At 39.6% G+C, this 21886-nt stretch overlaps 1 protein-coding gene across 4 annotated transcripts in view; it reads left to right on the forward strand.

The window, feature by feature from the left end:
- Nucleotides 1–1212: 1212 nt before the first annotated feature.
- The window catches only part of LOC117549497 (signal transducer and activator of transcription 1-alpha/beta-like), a 30572-nt gene continuing 9898 nt past the window's right edge, over nt 1213–21886 (forward strand). The window contains exons 1-21 of one of the 4 annotated variants that reach the window (XM_034221476.1): nt 1213–1384; nt 5148–5302; nt 5893–6020; nt 9598–9742; nt 9836–9931; nt 10181–10264; nt 10355–10433; nt 10515–10603; nt 11415–11566; nt 12340–12501; nt 12603–12695; nt 13688–13768; nt 13890–13919; nt 14035–14125; nt 14193–14234; nt 17590–17673; nt 17829–17930; nt 18299–18434; nt 20089–20129; nt 20228–20304; nt 20433–20572. In XM_034221476.1, coding sequence (XP_034077367.1) covers nt 5893–6020; nt 9598–9742; nt 9836–9931; nt 10181–10264; nt 10355–10433; nt 10515–10603; nt 11415–11566; nt 12340–12501; nt 12603–12695; nt 13688–13768; nt 13890–13919; nt 14035–14125; nt 14193–14234; nt 17590–17673; nt 17829–17930; nt 18299–18434; nt 20089–20129; nt 20228–20304; nt 20433–20572 — 1852 coding nt within the window. In that variant the 5' untranslated portion in view covers nt 1213–1384; nt 5148–5302. Of the gene's footprint in view, nt 1385–1972; nt 5303–5885; nt 6021–9597; nt 9743–9835; nt 9932–10180; nt 10265–10354; nt 10434–10514; nt 10604–11414; nt 11567–12339; nt 12502–12602; nt 12696–13687; nt 13769–13889; nt 13920–14034; nt 14126–14192; nt 14235–17589; nt 17674–17828; nt 17931–18298; nt 18435–20088; nt 20130–20227; nt 20305–20432; nt 20573–21886 lie in introns of those variants that run through there. The other 3 variants (XM_034221479.1, XM_034221477.1, XM_034221478.1) reach the window with 3 other exon arrangements.

Raw genomic sequence — 21886 nt, forward strand, 5'->3', positions numbered from 1 at the left:
TGTCGCTGCAATGGGGCTTATATTGTTTATATCTGTGATTTGCCTTGATATGCTTTTATTCTGCTGTTTAGGTAGAATGTTACATTTAAACATGTAGCCGTGTGGATAGTGGTTAAATCTAGTTACTCTACTCAGGAATGCATATTTTTGATTTATTATCAGTTGTAGGCCCCAGGCCTTCCCAAAATAAACAGATCTAAATATGCACATAGTTCTACTTCACAACCCTAAGTATTTTATATATTTCTTTATAATTAAGTAATTTTTATTTTGCTAGCGTAAGATTTATTTTAAGTACACTAACTTGTACCGGAGTATGATACTAGTAGATCTGCTCTTTTCATCTGCTGTACAGCTACACTCTGATTGAAGTTGTGAAGTGCTTCATCTCATATATATTTTTTGTCATTTCAAATAAAGGGCAGTATGATTACATCTGGAGCAGACTGAGAAGGGCTTTGCTTGTTATTCAATGTAATAATGGTTTACTGATGCACTTGCTAATCTGTAAATAAGGGAGTTATTTTTCCCCCCCCACTCCAAGCACTGCCCCAGTGGTATACAATACTCTTTGTTGTTTGGGCGTAGCAACCAGTGGTGTAAAGTAAAAGTACATTTACTCAAGTACTGCAGTCCTGTACTATACATTTGAGGTACTTGTACTTTACTTCAATAATTCCCTTTTATGCTTTGTACTTCTACTCCACTACAATTCAGAGGTAAATAGTGTATTTTTACTCCACTACATTTATTTAATACATTAAGTTACTTTGGAGGTATAGATTATTAATAAACAATATAATCAACACTTAAATCAGGCTTACATCTGGATTAAAGTCACATTCTACCCAACAGTAAATAATACAGTTCCCCTCTGTGGGACGAATCACGATATTCTGAGTCTGAAGTCATTGAAATTATTTCGACCTTTACACTTTAATGCATCAATAATTATAATCAAAACATCCAATCTGCAGAATGTGTACTTACTTTTGGTACTTTAAGTATATTTTGATGCCAACACTTTTGTACTGTTCTTGAGTAACATTTTGAATGCAGGACTTTTACTTGGAACAGAGTATTCCTACTCTCTGGTACTTCCACTTTTACTTATGTACAATATCTGAGTACTTCTTGCCACTGATAAGCAAGTCTTTAAAAATAAAAACAGGGCATAATGAAAGTGAAAGAAAAGCACAAGAATGCCTTCTGACTAAGGTACATGAACGGAGATGTGGACGTGAGGGGACATGTAGGGTCTGTGCGTCTCGTCCAGTGAGAGGAAACAGCTGAGTGATGATCTAAATGCATTATGAGGCTAGGTTAAGTAAGGGAGTAATGGATTACATGTAATGGGATTACATAATCGGGTTACCAAAAAAAAGTAAGTGAATTCCATTACAGTTACAGAAAAAATATGTAATCAGATCACAGAGTTAGTCAAACCTAAAAAGAACATACAGTTGTATGTTGTATACAGTTGTTAAAGGATCCGATGTTCCTTTCTTCTCTTAGAGCTGTACTGTTCTGTAGGCTAATCTATACGCCTACTGCCTGAATCTGCTTTATGGTTTTCACTTTCTTTGGTTCATTTGTTCTTTTTTAATTCAGCAGGTGAACCTATATGTTCATAAAATAGTGTGAGTTTAACTGTGTGTATTCAAACGTATAATTTGCAGCTTAGAAACACAAGCTCCACACTTGCTCAAAGAGAGGGACGTGTAGCTGCACAGTAGTACGCCCTAGCACACAGGACATGTGTTGCACTGCAGCATCACAATCAGAATATAATATAATTTGTATTATAATTTCTTTTTTTTTTAATCTTTAATACTTTCTTTATGCATGATTAGGTAATATTAAGCTGTCTTTTGCTCTTTTCTGCTGTAACAATGTAAATGTCCCCTCTGTGGGACTAATAAAGGTATTCTGATTCTGAATAACTTTATTCGTCCCATCGAGGGGACATTTACATTGTTACAGCAAAGAGCCAAAGACAGCTTAATATCTCTCAAGAAGCACAATTAAAGATACAAATCTAGAAATTACACAATTTACAAGATACACATCCAGTACCATTAACAGTTAGGCAATATAGCAGCCAGGTGAAAGTTTTAAAGGTGGCAGTATAAATTGCACAGCTACGGTAAATATATTGCACATAAGTGGTATTGCACAAGAGCATGAGGCCAGAGGTGACTGAAGTCCTTCTATAGATCCTACGGAGGATAAATGTCGCCATCTGGTGTCAAACACTCTATGTCCTAGCAGGCTGTTGTTTCCTGAATGAATACGTTCATTTCCAAATTACGAATAAAACATAGAAAAAGCTACACAGTCCCTCATACCTGTGGAACGTCTGTACCCTGTGAGATCCAGATGTTTGACCTTTGTGAAGCGTCTGCATTTCAGAAGGAAAATCTGATGGACTCAAGTACTGTGGTCCTGTTTCATGATTGATTTTGAATCCCCCTTTTTTTTTTGCATTGTTTTATTATTTAAACAAGATTCGACTTTAGATATTGTGTTATTAAGATCAAAAGTTGAAATTGTTGTTCTATTCCATAAATGTGGTGAATCCAACAAAGATTATTGAGACAGAATCAAATAACTGAAGTTCAGAGTCACTTGGGTGCTGCAAAGAGGTGCAGGAAGTACAAAAGCTGAAAAAACACAAGTATCAGAAGTGAAAGTGCATGATATGCAGAATGATAAAGAAAAGGAAGGGTGGTTGTTTTGACATTGCTGAAATAGTATTTTAGAATGTGTTTTTATCAATCTTTGTTCCTTCTGTTGAGATGTTTTATTTTTGTTTTATAGCTAGATGAGTCCTCTATGTTCAGCTGCTAATAATGTTTCCCCTTTTTCTTTTACAAATGAGCTCTGCATATTCAAAGTAAGGCGAGGGGAAACATGTCACCTCTTGCTCACAGGTCCTTTAAATTCTTCCTATGATGAGCTTTCATACTCAATTGATACCTTTCTCCAATCAATAACTAGATCTTTTATCATTGAAACTCTGCTGTGTTTATTGTGTAGTAAAATTGGATTCAAAGCTGGAGCTGTATATAGTTTTTCTGGTACCACTTTACAATAAGACTACCCTTATAAAGGATTCATAAAGGGTTTATAATTAGGTTGTAAACCCTTTATTAATCATTAAGAACCATTTATAAAACAGTTCTAACATTGTTTTCATACAGGTTCACTATTTGGCAAGAGGACTAAGCCTTATATTGGCTATTTAGCGAGAATCAACTCAGTGAACAACAGATACCAAGGATGCTGGCTGATGAAGAAGACGAAGTAAGCCAGGTAGCCAATATAAGGCTTAGCAGTACAGATAAATGTGGGCTCACTATTTGGCAAGCAACCGGTCACAGTCTCCCTGATTATGTCATGTCTTATACAAGCTTATCAATGATTTATAAGTGTTCACAACCTAATTAATAAATGAATTGTAAACTATTCGTAAACCCTTTATTGTAGTCTTATTGTAAAGTGGTACTGTTTTTTTTATACACTATTCATTATTGTTCTAAAAAATGTGTCTGTGTCTATTGCTATGTGACAACTTGGTTTTGAGTTATATTTAAACAATTGACCGTTTTTTTGTAAAGTTTTTGTAAATGTGCTTCCTGTTTTCTTAAACGCTGGCACCACTGTCTCAGGATGAAATCATGGCACAGCACAAGTTTATGGAGGTTTTATTTTGTAAGCAGCCAGAAGTTCAGTGTCTGTATCTGCTGCTTACACGAACCATGAACCTGAACCTAGCTCCTGCAGCATTTACCGAGAACCACGTGATTCCCGGATAGTTGAGAGTGAGCGGATATCTTTCTGACTTTATGTTGCTCTGAGGAAGGAAACCGGTTTAGGTCAGAGGTGTATCAAAGTGATCCTCCTTATTTGAGTCAGTTTTTCAAAAACAGCAAAGCTAACTCCAATCAGAAGGTGTCATAACATTTTAAAGAGACAATACAGATGTTCTTAAATTGATTATTTGAACTTGTATTTTCTTTATGTGTGAACAACTGACCACCACCAAGACTATTAAATAAAGCCCCCATTTTCATTCATTTGAGAGTTGTTGCCCAGGACTCATGCGGGTTGGGGCTAATTTAAAAAGTATCAAACTAAAAACACACAATTACAGGAGTCAAAATAAGGCTACAGGAAGGAAATAGACGGTAATTCACCTTTATATATCAAGTAATATTCAACATTCATTATGGGAAATATGGTTAATTGTGGAGACATTGACATTTCTATTTGTTGGTGGATTAAGAAACACTAATATTCCAAGTCTTTGAGCAGAACCAGGGTAGCTGTTTCCCCTGGCCTCCAGTATTTAAAAATGGAGGCTCTGTTGCATTCAGGTGTCAGGTGTTTGGGTCTTGGACAGATGAGGAGGAGGAGGAGGTGCATAATGTTTACTGAAGTAAAAGTAGCAATAATGCAGAGTCAATTTGCAATTCTTCTGTATATCTGTAAATGATAGACTATCATATATACAGTATATTATAAGCTTATATTCCTGCTACTGCAGTATTTTTTATATTTTTAAAGAACATTTCAATTATCCAGAATTTTGTATATTGTTTATATTAGATATAGTATTTTTCATTTTCATTTTATTTTACTTTTCCACTTTTTAAGTATTTGTATTTTAATGTTAATGTCTAAGTCAAATAAAAATACTTAAGTACAAGTCCTGCACTTGAAATACTTTAAGTAAAGTAAAAATGATTCGTTATGCAAAATGGCCGTTTTAAGCACCAGATTTAAAAGAAAATTATTAAAAGTATTTGTGCATTTTATATTCCTAATCCTCACTTCAATGTTGCACTTGGTAAAAGTGTGGTTAATCTCAACTACTTTATGGGTAGCGTAACCTATAATAATATGCGCGTTGTATTATTTATTATATCTATAACCTAAATCTGCTATGACAATTTAAACAAAATTGTGGAGTCTTGGATTTAGTCAGAGTTGTCGTTCGTTATCACCACCCGGAAACGAGTTAAAAACTCAGGGAGCAAGCACACAAGTCGTTGTAAACAACACGTACCTTTATTTTGTGAATCAGGAAGTTGTGTAAACCGGGTAAACCGGGTAAACCGGGTAAACCCCGTTTGACTTGACAGAGCTCAGCGGAATGATTTCTCGAGAATCACGTGATATGTGGGAGTACCGGGTGTATATAAGGAACGCAGGACAGGACTGGAGCAACGCGCTGTTTTACATTACTGACCTGCTGCTCTATCGATAAACAACAAGACAAAACAACAATAACCACAAGGTAAGCCATTGTGTTGTCTGTTGGAATACGTAGAAGAAGTACTGTTATGTTAGGGTGCTTCATATTTTCAAGTAGCAACTTCAAAGCTTTAAAGTATTTTTGTCAATAAATGAATGTCCCTGTTAGGCTATATAACCTAGCTAGTTTTGATTGTTAGCATCATGTGCACTTTTTAAGTAGCCAATTACCATAATGATGAATACAAATGCAATAAAACTGTTAAGCACAATTGGAAAATACGATTTATGTGAAAAGACCTAGCCCTCTGTTGTATGTACTTTACTTTATTTGTTTACTTTTCTGTCTTGTCAATTTCTGTTATGTTCTATTTACGATGTTTTACTTTGAAGACTCTTAATGCCATGTTGTTTGTACATGCATTTTTCCAAAAAATAACTTTAAAAAAAAAAAAGTAGCCAAAGTGTAAGACAAAATGTAACTGTTCACTCAACTACTTTTATTTGACAAAGTTAAATGGGACTTTAAATGCAGGACTTGTACTGGTAATGGAGTATTCTTACACTGTTGCATGTCTGCTTTTACTTAAGTATAATAATAATAAGTACTTCTCCCTCATGTGCTGACTGCAGATGGCCCAGTGGCAGGACCTGCTGCGGCTGGACGCGGCCCTCCAGGCCCGAGTGAGCCAGCTGTACGAGGGGAGGTTCCCCAGAGAGATCCGCCACTACCTGTGCGTCCTGATAGAGAGCCTGGACTGGTAAGAGGCACTGACAGATTGTAGTCATTACATACATTGCCCAATGCTCTGTATATGCTATTGATACACCTTAGGGGTCTTAAAAGCCACGTGTGCGTTGTTGTGCTGATTCAGCAGCAGAGCGGGATAGCTATGGCTTATGTTGTTTATACCTTCGAGCATTATGCATAATCTACATGTTTTTAATGTAATAATGTATTTTCCCAGAATATGAACTGCCTTTTTTGTTATTGGAACCAGGTAGCCTAGGCATGTTAATGTGGCAACAATGAACACTTTTTTTTACATTTTACAATTAACTCAATGAACACAACTGTGTTTTGATTATAATTAGATCAAGAGGTTAAATTCTATTGATTTCAAAGTTCTAGCCCACCATCGAGCGCTGCTGAAAAGCAGGGACGTGCACAGACATTTGGAGGGGCTATTGCTCTAAACTGGAAAAAGGGCCTCCCCCTGAAAAAAAGCACAAGACCTTTTGAAAATTGTAACTTGTTTTTGTAAAAGAAACCAAACGATTATTACATCAACTAAATTGAACAGTAATTCACATCTCATAACAAAATAAGCTAAGGTGACCATACTTGCATTCGGTGACTTGATTTAAAAAATGAAAACCAGGGAAATTCTTTGTTTTGCGGTCCATAACTCATTAACATATCTAATGTTATGCCCCGGCCACACGAGGACGAAAACGGCTAAACGCATAGGATTAACGCAAACGCAATCACAAAAAAGCTTCCGTCCACACGCAATATTCACCGGATAGTGTCTGTCCACACGAGACCGCTCCGTTTAGCTCCAACCGCTGGAGAAGCTGCAGTACATATGCAGGAGCCTGTACGTGGCGCTGTAACTTCCTCCACAAAAGTAGCGAAGAAGCATGGTTGTCATGGTTGCCCTTCTGTTTATTCTCCGCGGTGGGGGCCGAGGGAACCGGGCAGAGTTTTTCGCCAGTCAACGTGTATTAAAGTTTAAATCTTCCGACAAAATTATAAAAGTGCCGGTCAAAGGTCTTCTTTGTTATTTATTGAGCTTTAAAACAAATTAATAACGACTCTATATAATATAATAATAAAATACATGGAGCCTCTCTTTTTCCTCCCTCTCTTTGGACAGCGCCAGTGTCTGTCTCATGCAGCAGCTGATCCAGTAATGAGTGACCCGGCCGACAGTAAAAATAAACATATTTATAACTAGTTTAGATAGTTTGAGAGGTAATTAAAATAGCTAAGGGTGATGATCGGACTTGAAGTGTGTGTTTTACTCCGTTCACCGCTGCAGGTGAGCAGAGCTGCGTGTCTCCGTCCTGTCAGATTAGACTTCACTCGCGTTTAGGTCCATATCGAGAGAAAGATAAATAATCTGAATTCAGTGTGCAGTTTACTTTGACGCGGGAGTGAGCAGCAGAGGTGGGGAGAGGCGGGGCTATTGCCTCATCATTATCAGAAAATGATCGTATAGGGCGTACACACGGAGCCGTTGGACTCCCCCAGAGCGTTGCGTATGCCGTTCTATTCACCTTGGGACCCGTTATCGTTTACGCAGTCGTTTAGTGCCGTATTCTGTCGTCCTAGTGTGGCCGAATGGTCTATATGACACAAAACGGTAACGGAAACGACCGTTTTCGTCCTCGTGTGGCCGGGGCATTAGTAACTATTAAAGATAAAATGGGGACAATTCTATTCTAATGTAGTTTGACCAGACCATTGGTCAAACTACATTAGGCTAATGATAAAATAGGGCCTCTAACTTAAATAAACTCACTAATTAATTAAACCAGTTCAATACGCATTATTCTTATCATTCTTTATGAGCGCAGTGACGGTAAGGTATCAATTACTTATTTATTTAGTATTCCATAACTTAGTAACAGATATGGTCAAACTAAAGTGGTAGAGACATGGCAGAAATCCTACAATGAAGCGGGACATTGAACTGTTCACCCGTGAGAGGGCGATCAAGAAAAGAGAGCGAGCGGCCCCGTTGAGGGAGTTTACAGATGAAAAGACACAGAAAGACAGAAGCACAATAACAACAAGTAGGCTATATTTAGGTGTTTTTTGTAAATAACCGCCGGTATCAAGAGGAAGTAAAGTCCCCTGGTTTGTCCCTTATACCCTAACTGCCATGAGACAACTCAAAATCAAGTTTCCAAAATCCGACACTGAGGTGGTCTTAACGCACCGGCAGATGACAGCGCTGACAAAGTGTGTTTCCCGCAGCGAGACGCTATAATACTAATTGTGGGTTGATTCGGCCACTACAGAAAAAATACAAACAAACTCTCGCTCTCTCCAGAGGGGCAGGTCAGCCAGAAAGGCCAAACGGGCCGTTGCCCGGGCAACAATAGCCCGTACCTGTGCACGTCCCTGCTGAAAAGCAACAAATAAAATATGTACCATAAATGCCTGAGCTGGCAAAATCATTTTCTTTATTGTTCAATCCCTGTTTTTCTCAAAAACATGACAGAAAACCAGAAATCAAAGGGTTCGTTTTTCAAAAGTTTTGCTGTCTAAATGTCCTCCAATTCGGAAATGACACTTTAAAATATATAAGTGTTTTCACTTTTTGTCACATCTGCCAGTTTTACATTTCACCATCAGGTTTTTCAGCAGTGCAATGCATTTGGGCGTTAACATTTTATTCAAGTCATTTCACCGTCAGGTTTGTCAGCTAAGTTAAGGAACAGGTCTGTGCAGCTGTCAGCATTCACATTTTCATGTAACCATTTTGAAGCACTCTTTTGTAGACATGCACAGTGGTCAAATCTGGCTGTGGGGGCTTTATTTTGTCAATTGTTATTGTCCTTATTAAATGAAATACATATTATTCTATATTTTAGTCAATTATATTTATCTCAATCTAGTTATTACAAACAAATTGGCTTCTTGCAGTTCTTCAGTCAGCATTCACTCAAATAAGCTGTCATTCACACACATTCACTAACTGATGGCCATGCCATTGGAAGCACTTCTTCCTAGAAGACACATCAACATGTAGATTGCAGGGGATTGAACCAGCAACCTTCCAATGGGAGGAACACTACGTGCCACAGCAGCTGCTCATCATGAATTATGAGCAGGAAAATGGGGAGGTCAATGAACGCAGTTCTTTCTTTGTCCTGGTGACCGCTGCTGAGTAAACGGGCTCTTGTCCTGAAAGATGATATATATTTCTAATTATATATGAAATACTGTAATTTAACAGACTTTGGGGAAAACTCACATTTAATATACAGACCTATATATATATACAGTCAATAACTCCTGTTATAATATGAGAAAGTAATAAGAAAGAGATCAAATAAGAAAATCTATCATCCTCAAAAACGCAACAAAAAACAAGGTATTGTAAATGAATACAGTTGGGACACAGATTATGCACCAAGGTTAAAAAATAAACTGAGTTAAGGTGGGGTTTATCCCACTATTATGTGTCTCCTAATAGGGTAGTACAAATTAAATAATTTGAGGAAGTGGATTGATATTTTGTCCCCCAAGGTTTATCCTCATTCTACACAAGTAGTTGGACACAATCCCTGAATGAATGAACATCTTCTGTTGCTCTTTGCTAGGGATTTGGCAGCTGGGGATGAAAATGCAGCAAGCACATGTTTCCATGCACTGCTGGAGGATCTGCAAGAACAGTGGATCCGTTCCGTGCAGGAGAACATCCTCTTACAGGGACCTGATTACACTGGGATGAAGGACTACCTGCTGGTAGGGCAGACGCGCTGATATGTAAACTCAACATTCAATAACCAATACACCTTGGAGCCTCGTTTGATTTGATCATGTTTTTTTTTTACTTAGAAAAACTTTGAATATAAGCCACTGAACCTGGCTGTAATCCTCTCTGAGTGCCTGAAGGAGGAACAGAAGATCAAGGCTTCAGCCTCTGAAGCACAGGTAAGATGATTTAAGGCGGACAAACAGTGCAGGCTGCAGAAATGCTTTAAACATCAATCACTTGCCACGAGATTATTCAAATGTGTCTAATCTTTTAGATTTGTATTGCTCCTCCGACAGGAGACATCTTGATGTTTACAGTTCTTACAGTTACACAACAGACACATTCTGTCTGTCAGTCTGTTGTGTAATTGTCAACAATAATGCTAATAAAAGCAACATATAAAATAACACCTTTGTTTTTGTCAGGCTTGTGGCAGTCCAGACATTGATCAAAAATGGAAATGGAAAGATATGGACAACAAAATCAATGAACTGAAAAGACTGATTATGGTAAACTCCTTTAGTCTGTCACTTTTTTATTGATAGAACATTTGTTATTGATGAGAAAAATACTTTTTAAATGTGTGAACTTTAATGCAGGAGGTGAAGAAGGAAATGAAGTCACTGGAGATTCTTAATGACAACCTTGACTTCATACAGAAGACCTGGCAAAACGAAGGTATGGTAGGAGACGTAAAGACACCGGCGACAGGTGTGTTGTGAGTTTGTGCTTCATCGATGTCTCATTGGTGATTTGCAGTGGAGCAGGACATTGGATTGGCCCACTCCCATGCTGTTGTGGAAGAGGAATGTTGTAAGCGGACCAACTTTATCATACAAACAAAGCAGGTACTGTAGATGTACGCTTGGTGAGATTTATACAAACTGATAAACTGTTGTCTTAAAGCATTTTACATTTTTAGCAGTTTAAAAAAAATGTTTAAGGAAATGTTTGGACTTTGTTTAATTTATTTTTTTAAATCTCCAAACTAGTGACAAAGATACATTCTCGGTTCTGATAGTACTGATAGAATACATTTTTCAGGCAGTATGAGAAAAATAAAGAGCTTTTTGAACATTATAGCATGGAAACATGTCACAGTAGAGACACTACATACAAATAGGAACCCCAAAATGTGCAGAATAGGGCCCCTTATTTATTTATGTCTTGTCATTGCACTGTTGAGGAACCTGCGATCTAAGTTTTTCATACATTATATAATTACACAGTAGTTGTGTAGATGATGACAATAAACATTTTTGCTTTTTATTGTTTTGTATTATTTAATAGTGAACGATTCATTTTCTTGCTGTTCTCCTAAATAGTAGTTTTATCATTATTTAGAGTCATTATTTAATTTAATTTGGGTCGTTTTTTTGAATGCGTTTATTTTGAATGCAGCTTCAGGAACCAGGTGGTTTAGGTATTGATTGTTAGACAGGTGAAGAAAGGGCAGAGGAGAGGAGGCTGTGGTTCATTGTACTTCAGGATCGTTGGATAAATCATACAAACTATATTCTTGCCTAGACATTGGATTTATCCCTGCGTTTCAGAGCGTGATGGAGTTTGTTTTTGCTTTAATTTATTTTTGTGGTGCACCAAGCATACAAGCATAATGAGACCACCCGAACACTTGTTCACGTGTTTGCTGGATTGCAGGTGGTGCTGCAGGAGATCGTGAACATTTTGAACCTAGCTCAGCCGATTGTGGCGACTCTCACCGAGGTGGAGCTGTCCGAATGGAGGCTCAGGCAGCAGCTGGCCTGCATTGGAAGCCCGGTCGACACCTGTCTGGACCATCTCCAGAAGTGGTGAGAACTTATAAGAACTACTTTGCCTTTACATGGGTCATGTTAGGGAGGACACTTTGAGCCACTGAACTTGGCTATAATCCTCTCTGAATGCCTGAAGGAGGAAAGGTGGTGTGTGTAGAGCTCTGTAAAGTTAAACTGTGGCAGCCTGGCGTTGGTTTTAGAATATTTGAATAGTGAACACCTGCGAGTAATGCCGATGCCGAGCCACTTTCCGAGGCTGCAGATATTTCAGACATATAAATCAATTAGCCCAATATCACAGATGAAACATTTGTCTCAGTGGGCTCCACAGTGTACAGCATGCAACACTCTGTCTTTAGACCCTGTGAGGGACGAGGAAAAACTCCCAAGAAACCCCACAAATAATGTTAGAAACCTCGGGGAGAGCAACAGTTCAGGGATCCTTCTACCAGGACGGACGTGCAATGGTGTATAGATTAAAGAGAGATGAAATACAGTCCATATGGTATAAATGATAACGTGAATATGTATACAAATAAAAATAAATATGGATCCAGCTGCATGTCAACAATATTCCAGGTTCCTCCAAAAATAACAGTCCTTCTACAATTCTACAACAATTTAATGAACACAAGAAGATGTTTTTATATGTTTTAACAACTGTGGCAATCAGAAGCTGTAAGCATCATTTAAAGCTCGATCAACCATCACAACTTAACCATGCACTGCCTGCCTGTCATAGTTGTGGTTGGTACCAGTGGCCCTACACCCCAGATGACAACTTGTGTGTGCTTATTCTGCCTGTGCAGGTTCACAGCTGTGGCCGAGGTGCTACTGGGAGTGCGCGAACAGCTGCAGAAACTGAAAGAGCAGAACAACACACCCGACAGCACCAATGCCTCCAACCTGCCTGGCCTCATGGCAATAATTGAGAACCAAACACTGTCCTTGTTCACACAACTACTTGCAAAGTGAGTCACGGCTCCTGGACTCTTTTGTGTCATTCACACACACAGACTGAAGCATGCACTTTCATATTTCTGACACTTTTCGTTGGGGTCTTGCTCTGCAGTGCTCTGGTGGTTGAGAAACAGCCGATCATGTTGAGTTTACCACAACGACCTCTGATACTGAAGACCGGGGTGCGCTTCTCCGTGAGAGTGAGGTAAGGCTGCATGCATTGGGTGACATCACAGGAATAACATGAAGGGGCAAAGCAAACAAGACAACATGATTTGGGTGGAGTGATGGCGTATTCGTATAGGCCGCCAAGGAAGTGAGCATCGCAAAGGGGTCCCTCCACAAAATCGAATGGGAATTTTGCATTTCAGTTTATTGCAGAAAATAAGCTCTGTGACAAACACACATTCATTCTTATCACGTTTTGTTCAGCAGGATAATTGCCTCATAACACCGCTTTGTGATTTTTGAAGCGTAAATGCAATCGCCAGAAGTAAATAGCTGATGCTAGGCTATAAACAAACTACATCAGTCACATGGCTGCGCATCACAATTGCTAAGCTGAAGGCTGACGTTTATTTGAGTTACTTGTTTATACTTGTTACACAGTTTTTATAACACGTAGAAGCTTTGGACATTCACAGGTGAGGTATTTACTGACGTATTTTATGTCCGAGAGCAAAATGTGAAAATCTATTGGGCTTGTTTTAACCACAGACCTTATTTCAGGCTTTTAGCTACATTTTAACACATTCAACAAACCGTTGAACGAGGGAACCAGAAGTGGTAAAATGCTAAGTTATTTCTGGCTTTTAGGACTTGTTTCTGCACTCTCTTGGGTTGAGTTATTGTGAGTGTTTGCCAGTGGATGGGAGGGCTATTTAAAAAGAAGAAAAGAAAGAATGAACAAATAAGAAGATGACCAAAGAATGAGCAGAAGATACTACTTTAGAACCAGCCACTATACCCACTGAGAGAGCGTCTGTTCATGTGGGAACAGATTTTTATTTCTAGGCTAGTCATGAAACAACAAGCCATCACAGAGTTGTGATGAGATGTGTTTGTGACAATAAAGCAACGTTAATATTTTCAGAATAAAATACTAAGATTGCTCCTTTTTTAGTAGACGGCAGCGACGGCATCCTGGATTCACAGCAATTTCTTTTTTTTGAAGATCTTTCTTCATTAGTATTTTAGTTTTTTAATTTGTCTTTTCAGGTTCTTGGCAAACCTTCCAGAATTCAAGTGCCTGCTCAAAGTCAAACCTGTATTTGACAAGTAAGTCAAAGAAAACTGGTCTGAGATATTAATATAATGCAGTATTATTTATAATAAAAAAAAACCTTTACCTGTTATTTTCTTATCAATCTTTTTGCATATTGTTCTCCCTGAAAATTAGGGATGTTGAAGAAGTCAAAACGGTTAAATGGTAAGTAGAGGGTACCAAAACAATTTAACATTTTATATATAAATTGATGAATTGTTTCTTTAAACTCTTCACACATTGTTGGACGTAGACAGACTCTAGCCTGATGTCGTTGTAGGTTCCGTCACTTCGACTTCAACCGCGATGAGTGTAAAGTGTTGGACGTGGACTCGCCCAATGGAGATTTGGTGACCGAATTTGTTCACATGGTAAGAAGCTCTTCCAACTGGTTAACTGGTGAACTTTTAAAGATTTTAAAAGTTCTCTTTTTTTCAGTCTCTCAAGGAAATCAAAGGAAGAACGAAAGGATCAATTGAGGTAAGATGAGACATTCAAATTTGAATAACCGTTGTTTGTACTAACGTCACTACTACTTCTAATAAATGCTAAAGTTTATCTATCTGCTGAAAAAGTCAAATGAAAAAAAAAGAAAAGTAAAGATAATGGGTGTTTCTCAATGTCGAGTACGCTTGCTTGGTAGCACATGTCTTCCGAGTCACTTGCTTCAGAAGCGAGGCAAGAATACTTCCTGGCATTTGGAAAACGAAGAGTGGAACAGGCGAGCAAGTGTGCGTCATATGAGAGGCCCCGCCTTACATTTTCTGCCACAGATTTGAGGAAATCTGGCATGTCAAATCGCACACCTATTTGTCAAAAGCAGGGACGCAGGTCATCAAAATCCAAGGCTCAAGGCTAACATTGCTCGCTAGCTCAACAACATCCTCCGTGACCGCCGCCACCGTTCCTTGTGGTTGCTGGCCTATTTCGTCACTTTTTGCTTTTTTGAAAAAGCTATTTATTGATGCAGCCGCCTCACTCTCTTCTTTTTCTTTCTTTTCGCAGCCCCGCTGCTCACGTGACAAAATGTGACATGAGTGAGGGTGGGGCTGTGATTCGGCTATACACTGCCGCCACGTAGTAATAAAGTTGAGCGCATACATAGTGAGACCTACAGTACAGAGACGGTTTAGAAAATATATTAATTTGACCCTATAGAAAAGCTGTGTTATTTATGGTGAAGAGTGAGTGTCATTTAAAACAATGTATGATGAGTGAGGTTGTGCCCAAAAAAGACAAGCTTTTTTTATTTATCTTGTCACTGAGGGCCCTCTTTGCTCAAGGGCCCCTGGGCACTTGCCCAGGTTGCCCATATGGTTAATCCGGCCTTGGCTCTGGGGCAGCTTTACTCGAGATTGAGAAACACCCTCCGTCAAGTGTCCAAACAAGATGGCAGCCATGCCAAGGCACTACTTAAGCAAAGTGGTGCTTACATGCTAACAATGGTAATGCTAACTTGCTGATATTTAAGGGGCCCTATTCAGCTTTGTGTGGTTTTCCCTTTCCTGTAGTGTGTTATAAGATAAAGATAAGAGGTACTTTATTGATCCCAAATTGGAAAATGTTTGCGTTGCAGCAGCAAAAAAAACAAAACAAGGCATTGCACATAAGTAGAAATTAAAGAGTAGAAATAAACAATTCTAGAAATTAAACATCTCACAATAGAAGTAAAATGGCATTCAAAAGTAGAAAATATACAGTAGACCGTGAAGATCCATCCATCCATCTTCTCCCGCTTATCCGTGGTCGGGTCGCGGGGGTAGCAGTTCCAGCAGAGAGCCCCAAACTTTCTTTTCCCTGGCGACATCAACCAGCTCTGACTGGAGGATCCCCAGCGAAGAGATATAATCCCTCCACCTGGTCCTAGGTCTACCCCTTGGTCTCTTCCCAGCTGGACGTGCCTGGAACACCTCCCTAGGGAGGCGCCCAGGTGGCATCCTAACTAGGTGCCCGAACCACCTCAACTGGCTCCTTTCGACGCGACCGTGAAGATAACAAATCTATTAACTCTGACAATAAAACACGATTGAAAGGCTTTAGACTAAATATAAAGCAGGATATTATTTACACTAAGTGTTATATAGGTTTTTGTGCATGTACATGGTATCAATGGCTAAAAATCCCTGTGTTCCTTTCTGAGGGAGTTTCTCTCCCACATACTCCCTCCACATGAGCGTTTGTGCAGAACATCACATATCAATACCACCTATACAGTGGGGCAAAAAAGTATTTAGTCAGCCACCAATTGTGCAAGTTCTCCCACTTAAAAAGTAAAAAAGTAATTTTCATCCTAGGTACACTTCAACTATGAGATAAAATGAGAAGAAAAAAAAAATCCAGAAAATCACTGTCTGATTTTTAAATAATTTATTTGCAAATTATGGTGGAAAATAAGTATTTGGTCAATAACAAAAGTTCATCTCAATACTTTGTTATATACCCTTTGTTGGCAATGACAGAGGTCAACGTTTTCTGTAAGTCTTCACAAGGTTTTCACACACTGTTGCTGGTATTTTGGCCCATTCCTCCATGCAGATCTCCTCTAGAGCAGTGATGTTTTGGGGCTGTCGCTGGGCAACACGGACTTTCAACTCCTTCCAAAGATTTTCTATGGGGTTGAGATCTGGAGACTGGCTAGGCCACTCCAGGACCTTGAAATGCTTCTTACGAAGCCACTCCTTCGTTGCCCGGGCGGTGTGTTTGGGATCATTGTCATGCTGAAAGACCCAGCCACGTTTCATCTTCAATGCCCTTGCTGATGGATGGACGTTGTCTCTCAAAATCTCACGATACATGGCCCCATTCATTCTTTCCTTTACACGGATCAGTCGTCCTGGTCCCTTTGCAGAAAAACAGCCCCAAAGCATGATGTTTCCACCCCCATGTTTCACAGTAGGTATGGTGTTCTTTGGATGCAACTCAGCATTCTTTCTCCTCCAAACACGTCTAGTTGAGTTTTTACCAAAAAGTTATATTTTGGTTTCATCTGACCATATGACATTCTCCCAATCCTCTTCTGGATCATCTAAATGCTCTCTAGTAAACTTCAGACGAGCCTGGTCATGTACTGGCTTAAGCAGGGGGACACGTCTGGCACTGCAGGATTTGAGTCCCTGGCGACGTAGTGTGTTACTGATGGTAGCCTTTGTTACTTTGGTCCCAGCTCTCTGCAGGTCATTGACTAGTTCCCCCGTGTGGTTCTGGGATTTTTGCTCACCGTTCTTGTGATCATTTTGACCCCACGGGGTGAGATCTTGTGTGGAGCCCCAGATCGAGGGAGATTATCAGTGGTCTTCTATGTCTTCCATTTTCTAATAATTGCTCCCACAGTTGATTTCTTCACACCAAGCTGCTTACCCATTGCAGATTCAGTCTTCCCAGCCTGGTGCAGGTCTACAATTTTGTTTCTGGTGTCCTTTGACAGCTCTTTGGTCTTGGCCATAGTGGAGTTTGGAGTGTGACTGTTTGAGGTTGTGGACAGGTGTCTTTTATACTGATAACGAGTTCAAACAAGTGCCATTAATACAGTTAACGAGTGGAGGACAGAGGAGGCTCTTAAAGAAGAAGTTACAGGTCTGTGAGAGCCAGAAATCTTGTTTGTTTGTAGGTGACCAAATACTTATTTTACCGAGGAATTTACCAATTAATTCATTAAAAATCCTACAATGTGATTTCCTGGATTCTTTCCCCCATTCTGTCTCTCATAGTTGAATTGTACCTAGGATGAAAATTGCAGGCCTCTCTCCTCTTTTTAAGTGGGAGAACTTGCACAATTGGTGGCTGACTAAATACTTTTTTGCCCCACTGTATATTGATAGATCTGTTTCTCCTTTAGGGTCGCCTGGCAGTCACTGAAGAACTCCACATCATTACGTTTGTGACAGAGTTCCGCCATGTTGGACTGGAACTCAACATTGAGGTGAGTAAACTCTTCCATTCTGATCAGAGGCCCTTACATTTCTGTTTGCGGCCGAACTATAAGATAGCATATATTTAAAAGATGGAACTATTGGAGAGGAAAATGGCAGTAGCGAGGCAGTTTCTTTAATGTCTTCTGCTGCTGTGTTGGGCCAGGCCAGCACTCTGCCTGTGGTTGTCATCTCCGCTACCACGCAGGTCTCCAGCGCCTGGGCCTCCATCATGTGGAACAACATGCTGTCCACCGGTGACTCCAGGGTAAAAACACACTCCTCCGCACCAAAACATTTAAAATATATTGTTTTTGCTGCATGATAATGAAAACACATGAAAATGTCGTCCTAACGATACCTTTTACTTCAGTCGAACATTTGTAAAAGAGGTGTTAATATGCTGAAATTATCTTGCTGAACAAAATGTGTAAGTATCATAAACATGTGTTTGCCAAAGATCTTATTTTCTTCAGTATTCCAAATGTAACGGAAAAATCCCATTGCTTTTCATAGAGGGGGCCCTTGTGACGCTAGTTTCTGGGTCATCTTCACTGTTTCAACCATTGTCTTGTTGATTGTTAATCCATCGTTTGGTCTTAAATCACATTCTAAGTGTGTGCCTTTGTTCTGCAGAACCTGCAGTTGTTTGTGGACCCTCCTCCCCTCACATGGGAGCAGCTGTCCCAGGTTCTCAGCTGGCAGTTTTTGTGCACTGGCAAGCGGGAGCTCGACGAAAACCAGCTCTCCGTGCTAAGAGACAAGATTGTGGGTGAGTGTTTGAGCGTGTATTCCACAGAACTGAACCCTGTCAAATCCTAATGAATAGCCTGCAAAAAGAGAGTGTACCTCTATTCTGAACTTGTCAGAAAATGTAGCTTTTCATTGGATCGGCATTTGGGACTGCGTTTTTTGTGAGCTTCCAAGTAAAGTATTACAATAGATATGCAATTTGGGAAATATGCTTATTCATGTTCTTGCTGAGAGTTATATGAGGATACAACTCCACTTGTTTTTTTGTTACTGCATAGCCATAACAGGGTTGCCAACTTTGGGTACCTGGCTGGAGTGAGATTTTGATATCATGGGTTTAATTACACATCTGCACACAAAATGACTGCTATCGTGTCAGTAGCGGGACCTTAGCATATAGGATATACATATACAAATACACAATATTGGACACAGACTACAAAGGGGCAAAGGGCACACAGTTTAATTCACTAATGAAAGTCAAACACATCTTTGTTTCCACTGTTTTATTGTGTGCCTGTCGCAATAAACAATTAATTGACTTATCGGCTCCGGAGTGTTTTTATTGGGTAATCTATGGTAGGGCTAACCCATACAGTGGTGGGGCTCAAGTCAGTATTTGCAATGTAATTACATACACACTATATCGCCCCCCTTGACAGTGAAACGCCACGTGAGGTTTAGATTATTTCCCTGTCTCAATCCAAATTGAACTGTATGAAATAAAAAGGCACATTTGTCTTGTAGTAAATAAAAAGGGTGACCTGGAGCCAATCCTGCAACTTCCCCACAGGTGAAAGAGTTGACATGCTGAAAACCCAACCCCTGTAGGGGGGTCTGGGGGGATTCTCCCCCAGGAGATTTTTTGAAATACTAACATAAAATACACATTCTGGTACTCTCTTGAGAAGACAAATAAATACATCTATTACTACACGGCATACTTAAATGAAGCTGAACCTGCTGCTGCTCCTGCTCCTCACAGAGAGAAGAGGGAAGAGGCTGTGAATGACTTTACATTGTGGATACGGGTGGATAGCCCCCATTGTTCTGTGTGTCAAAATGAAAGACAGCCCACACACCTATCAATCATCAAACCGTGGGGTCTTATTTCATTACGTGTTGATTTCTATCAACACGTAATGTTGTATCGACGTATAGAGATGTACTACAGCAAAAGTATTCTCCGTCGGGACTTCCTACAACAACACCACGCCGTTATCTTGATTCTGATTGGCCAGAAGACATTATCAAAGATGTTCTATTGAGAAGACGATCACTGCGTGACAAGTTTTCAAAACCGTTTCTAGTCTTCGGTATTCTTGTTTTTTGGCGTGAGAATAGTTTGGGCAGCGTGAGATTGAGAGTGAAAGCGTGTGTCACACGCCAGATGCGTGAGAGTTGGCAACCCTGGCCATAAGCAAGTTAGCCTAGCATGTCACAAAGATGAGCTAACCAAGCGCCTCTATGTCTGTATAAAAAAGTAACGATTTAAAAGCATTGATATCAGTAGGATTTAAGATTGTGTTTTTTTTAAGCAAATCTATTATGGTTATTGAATCAAAGCGTGATTGGATAAACCAAAGATTAAAAGGATGATGTAATCATTTCTCTACTTCAGAGTTCATGTTATATTCATGATATTTCTTCTGTCATTTTTCATTTCTTCACAGATGATCCTGATGATCTAGTTCACTGGAGCAAGTTCTCCAAGGTGAGTGTTGAGCAAGGTGCCGATTATGCTGTGCTGTACACAGTTACAAACTCCAGAACTTTACTGTTTGTGTTTACATGTTGACTTTTGCTTTCCAGAATGAAAATGCCTGGCTCTGGATTGATGGAATCCTGGATCTGATCAAAAAACACTTGGTTGATCTGTGGCGGGATGGGTAAGTCATCTGAGCACTTTCTTTCTGTTTGGCTCATTCACATTCATAATGAGGCAGTGGTCCACATACCAGCACGTCATGCTTCCCAATCAACTGAGCTCTGGTTATATTATGTGTGTGGGCTTCAGGTCCATCATGGGGTTCATCAGCAGGGAAAGAACAGCTGAACTGTTGAAGGAAAAACAGACCGGGACCTTTCTGCTCCGCTTTAGCGAGAGCAAAACAAATGGAGCCATCAGCTTCAGCTGGGTCGACAACTCCAATGGTGGTATGTTTGTTCATTTGGAGCTTTAAAGCCAAAAGGCTCTACAAGTCTGAATTGAGTTTGAATGAGGTACTTTTCCATAGCCAGTGGAATGAGTCGTAAACCTGGAATTGAGATAACATTTTAGACCTTTGGGGTTCCCTCATCTCAAAGTCAGTGGTATTTCAAATAAGTTATTTGTTGGATACCTGAAATAAGGTCTGTTGTTAATATAAGATTCACACGTTTTGATTTAAGACATAATATATGTTAGAAAATGCCCCACTGGCGAATGTCTGAAGCATCTAGGTGTCATAAAAAAGGCGGTTGCTAACGAGTGACCAAGTCATGTCACTGTGATAAAGTTTGTTAATAGGCGTAATATCATATTTTTTACATCTGGTGATTGCATTCATGATTGAACAATTCTAACAGTGAATTTTTATGTGGCGATTAACCTGCTGAACATAACGTGAAAATATCATAAACTTGTGTTTGCCAGATTGTATTTTCTGCAATCCAATGGAAAACTCATTGGCCTTTTGTCGAGGAAACCCACGATCAGGGTCGGCCTACAATAAATGTTTCCTCCTTGTACCTCTTTATAGATGCAGACAGGAGTAACATCACAAAAGCAGAGCAATGCAATGTTGTGGCCGCAGGCAGTAGCCAAACAATATTTAAAAAAGCTTTACCTTGCAGACTGCCCTTTCTGACAGGAACTGAAGCCGTTATCTATGCTCTCTTCGGAGTACCAGACTGCATTGAGAAAAACCATCCTTTTACCTCCAAGAACAAAGGATCTGCTGGTTGACCCCTGCCTTGCTCGATTAGGTAGTCATCATGCGGATTTGTTGAATCCGAAGCAACCCTTCAAAGTCACACAATAACATGATTGCATTTTTGAGGTTTCTAAAATCCATTCTGCTGCTGCGCCCCTCCCCTCAGAACTAACAAAGCTCCATGCTGGTACTTCTGTCTGTTTCTTTGCCATCTACTGTAGACACTGGCTTTGGGTAACATATGATAAGATTACACTTTATTGTCAGATCGAGTCTGACATTTTTCACATCACAGCAGCTCCATTTGAAACATCAACAAGGACAAATATTTAAGACAAGATACAAGGGAGGGAACGGACATCTAACATCACAATCACTGAAGAGAAACATGTTCAAGACCCTCTATCGTACATTAGATCTGGGACCTAACTCTGTATTTACTGTAAGAATTGACTTGTGCGCAACAGTACTCCAGTCTGACCCTATTCAATCGTGGGACCCTATATCTCCGATTTGGTGGTAACAATACATATTCACTGTTCAGGAGATGGTTGGG

This window comes from Gymnodraco acuticeps, unplaced genomic scaffold (genome assembly GCF_902827175.1).
Source record: "Gymnodraco acuticeps unplaced genomic scaffold, fGymAcu1.1, whole genome shotgun sequence".
In the NCBI taxonomy this organism is placed as follows: Eukaryota; Metazoa; Chordata; class Actinopteri; order Perciformes; family Bathydraconidae; genus Gymnodraco; species Gymnodraco acuticeps.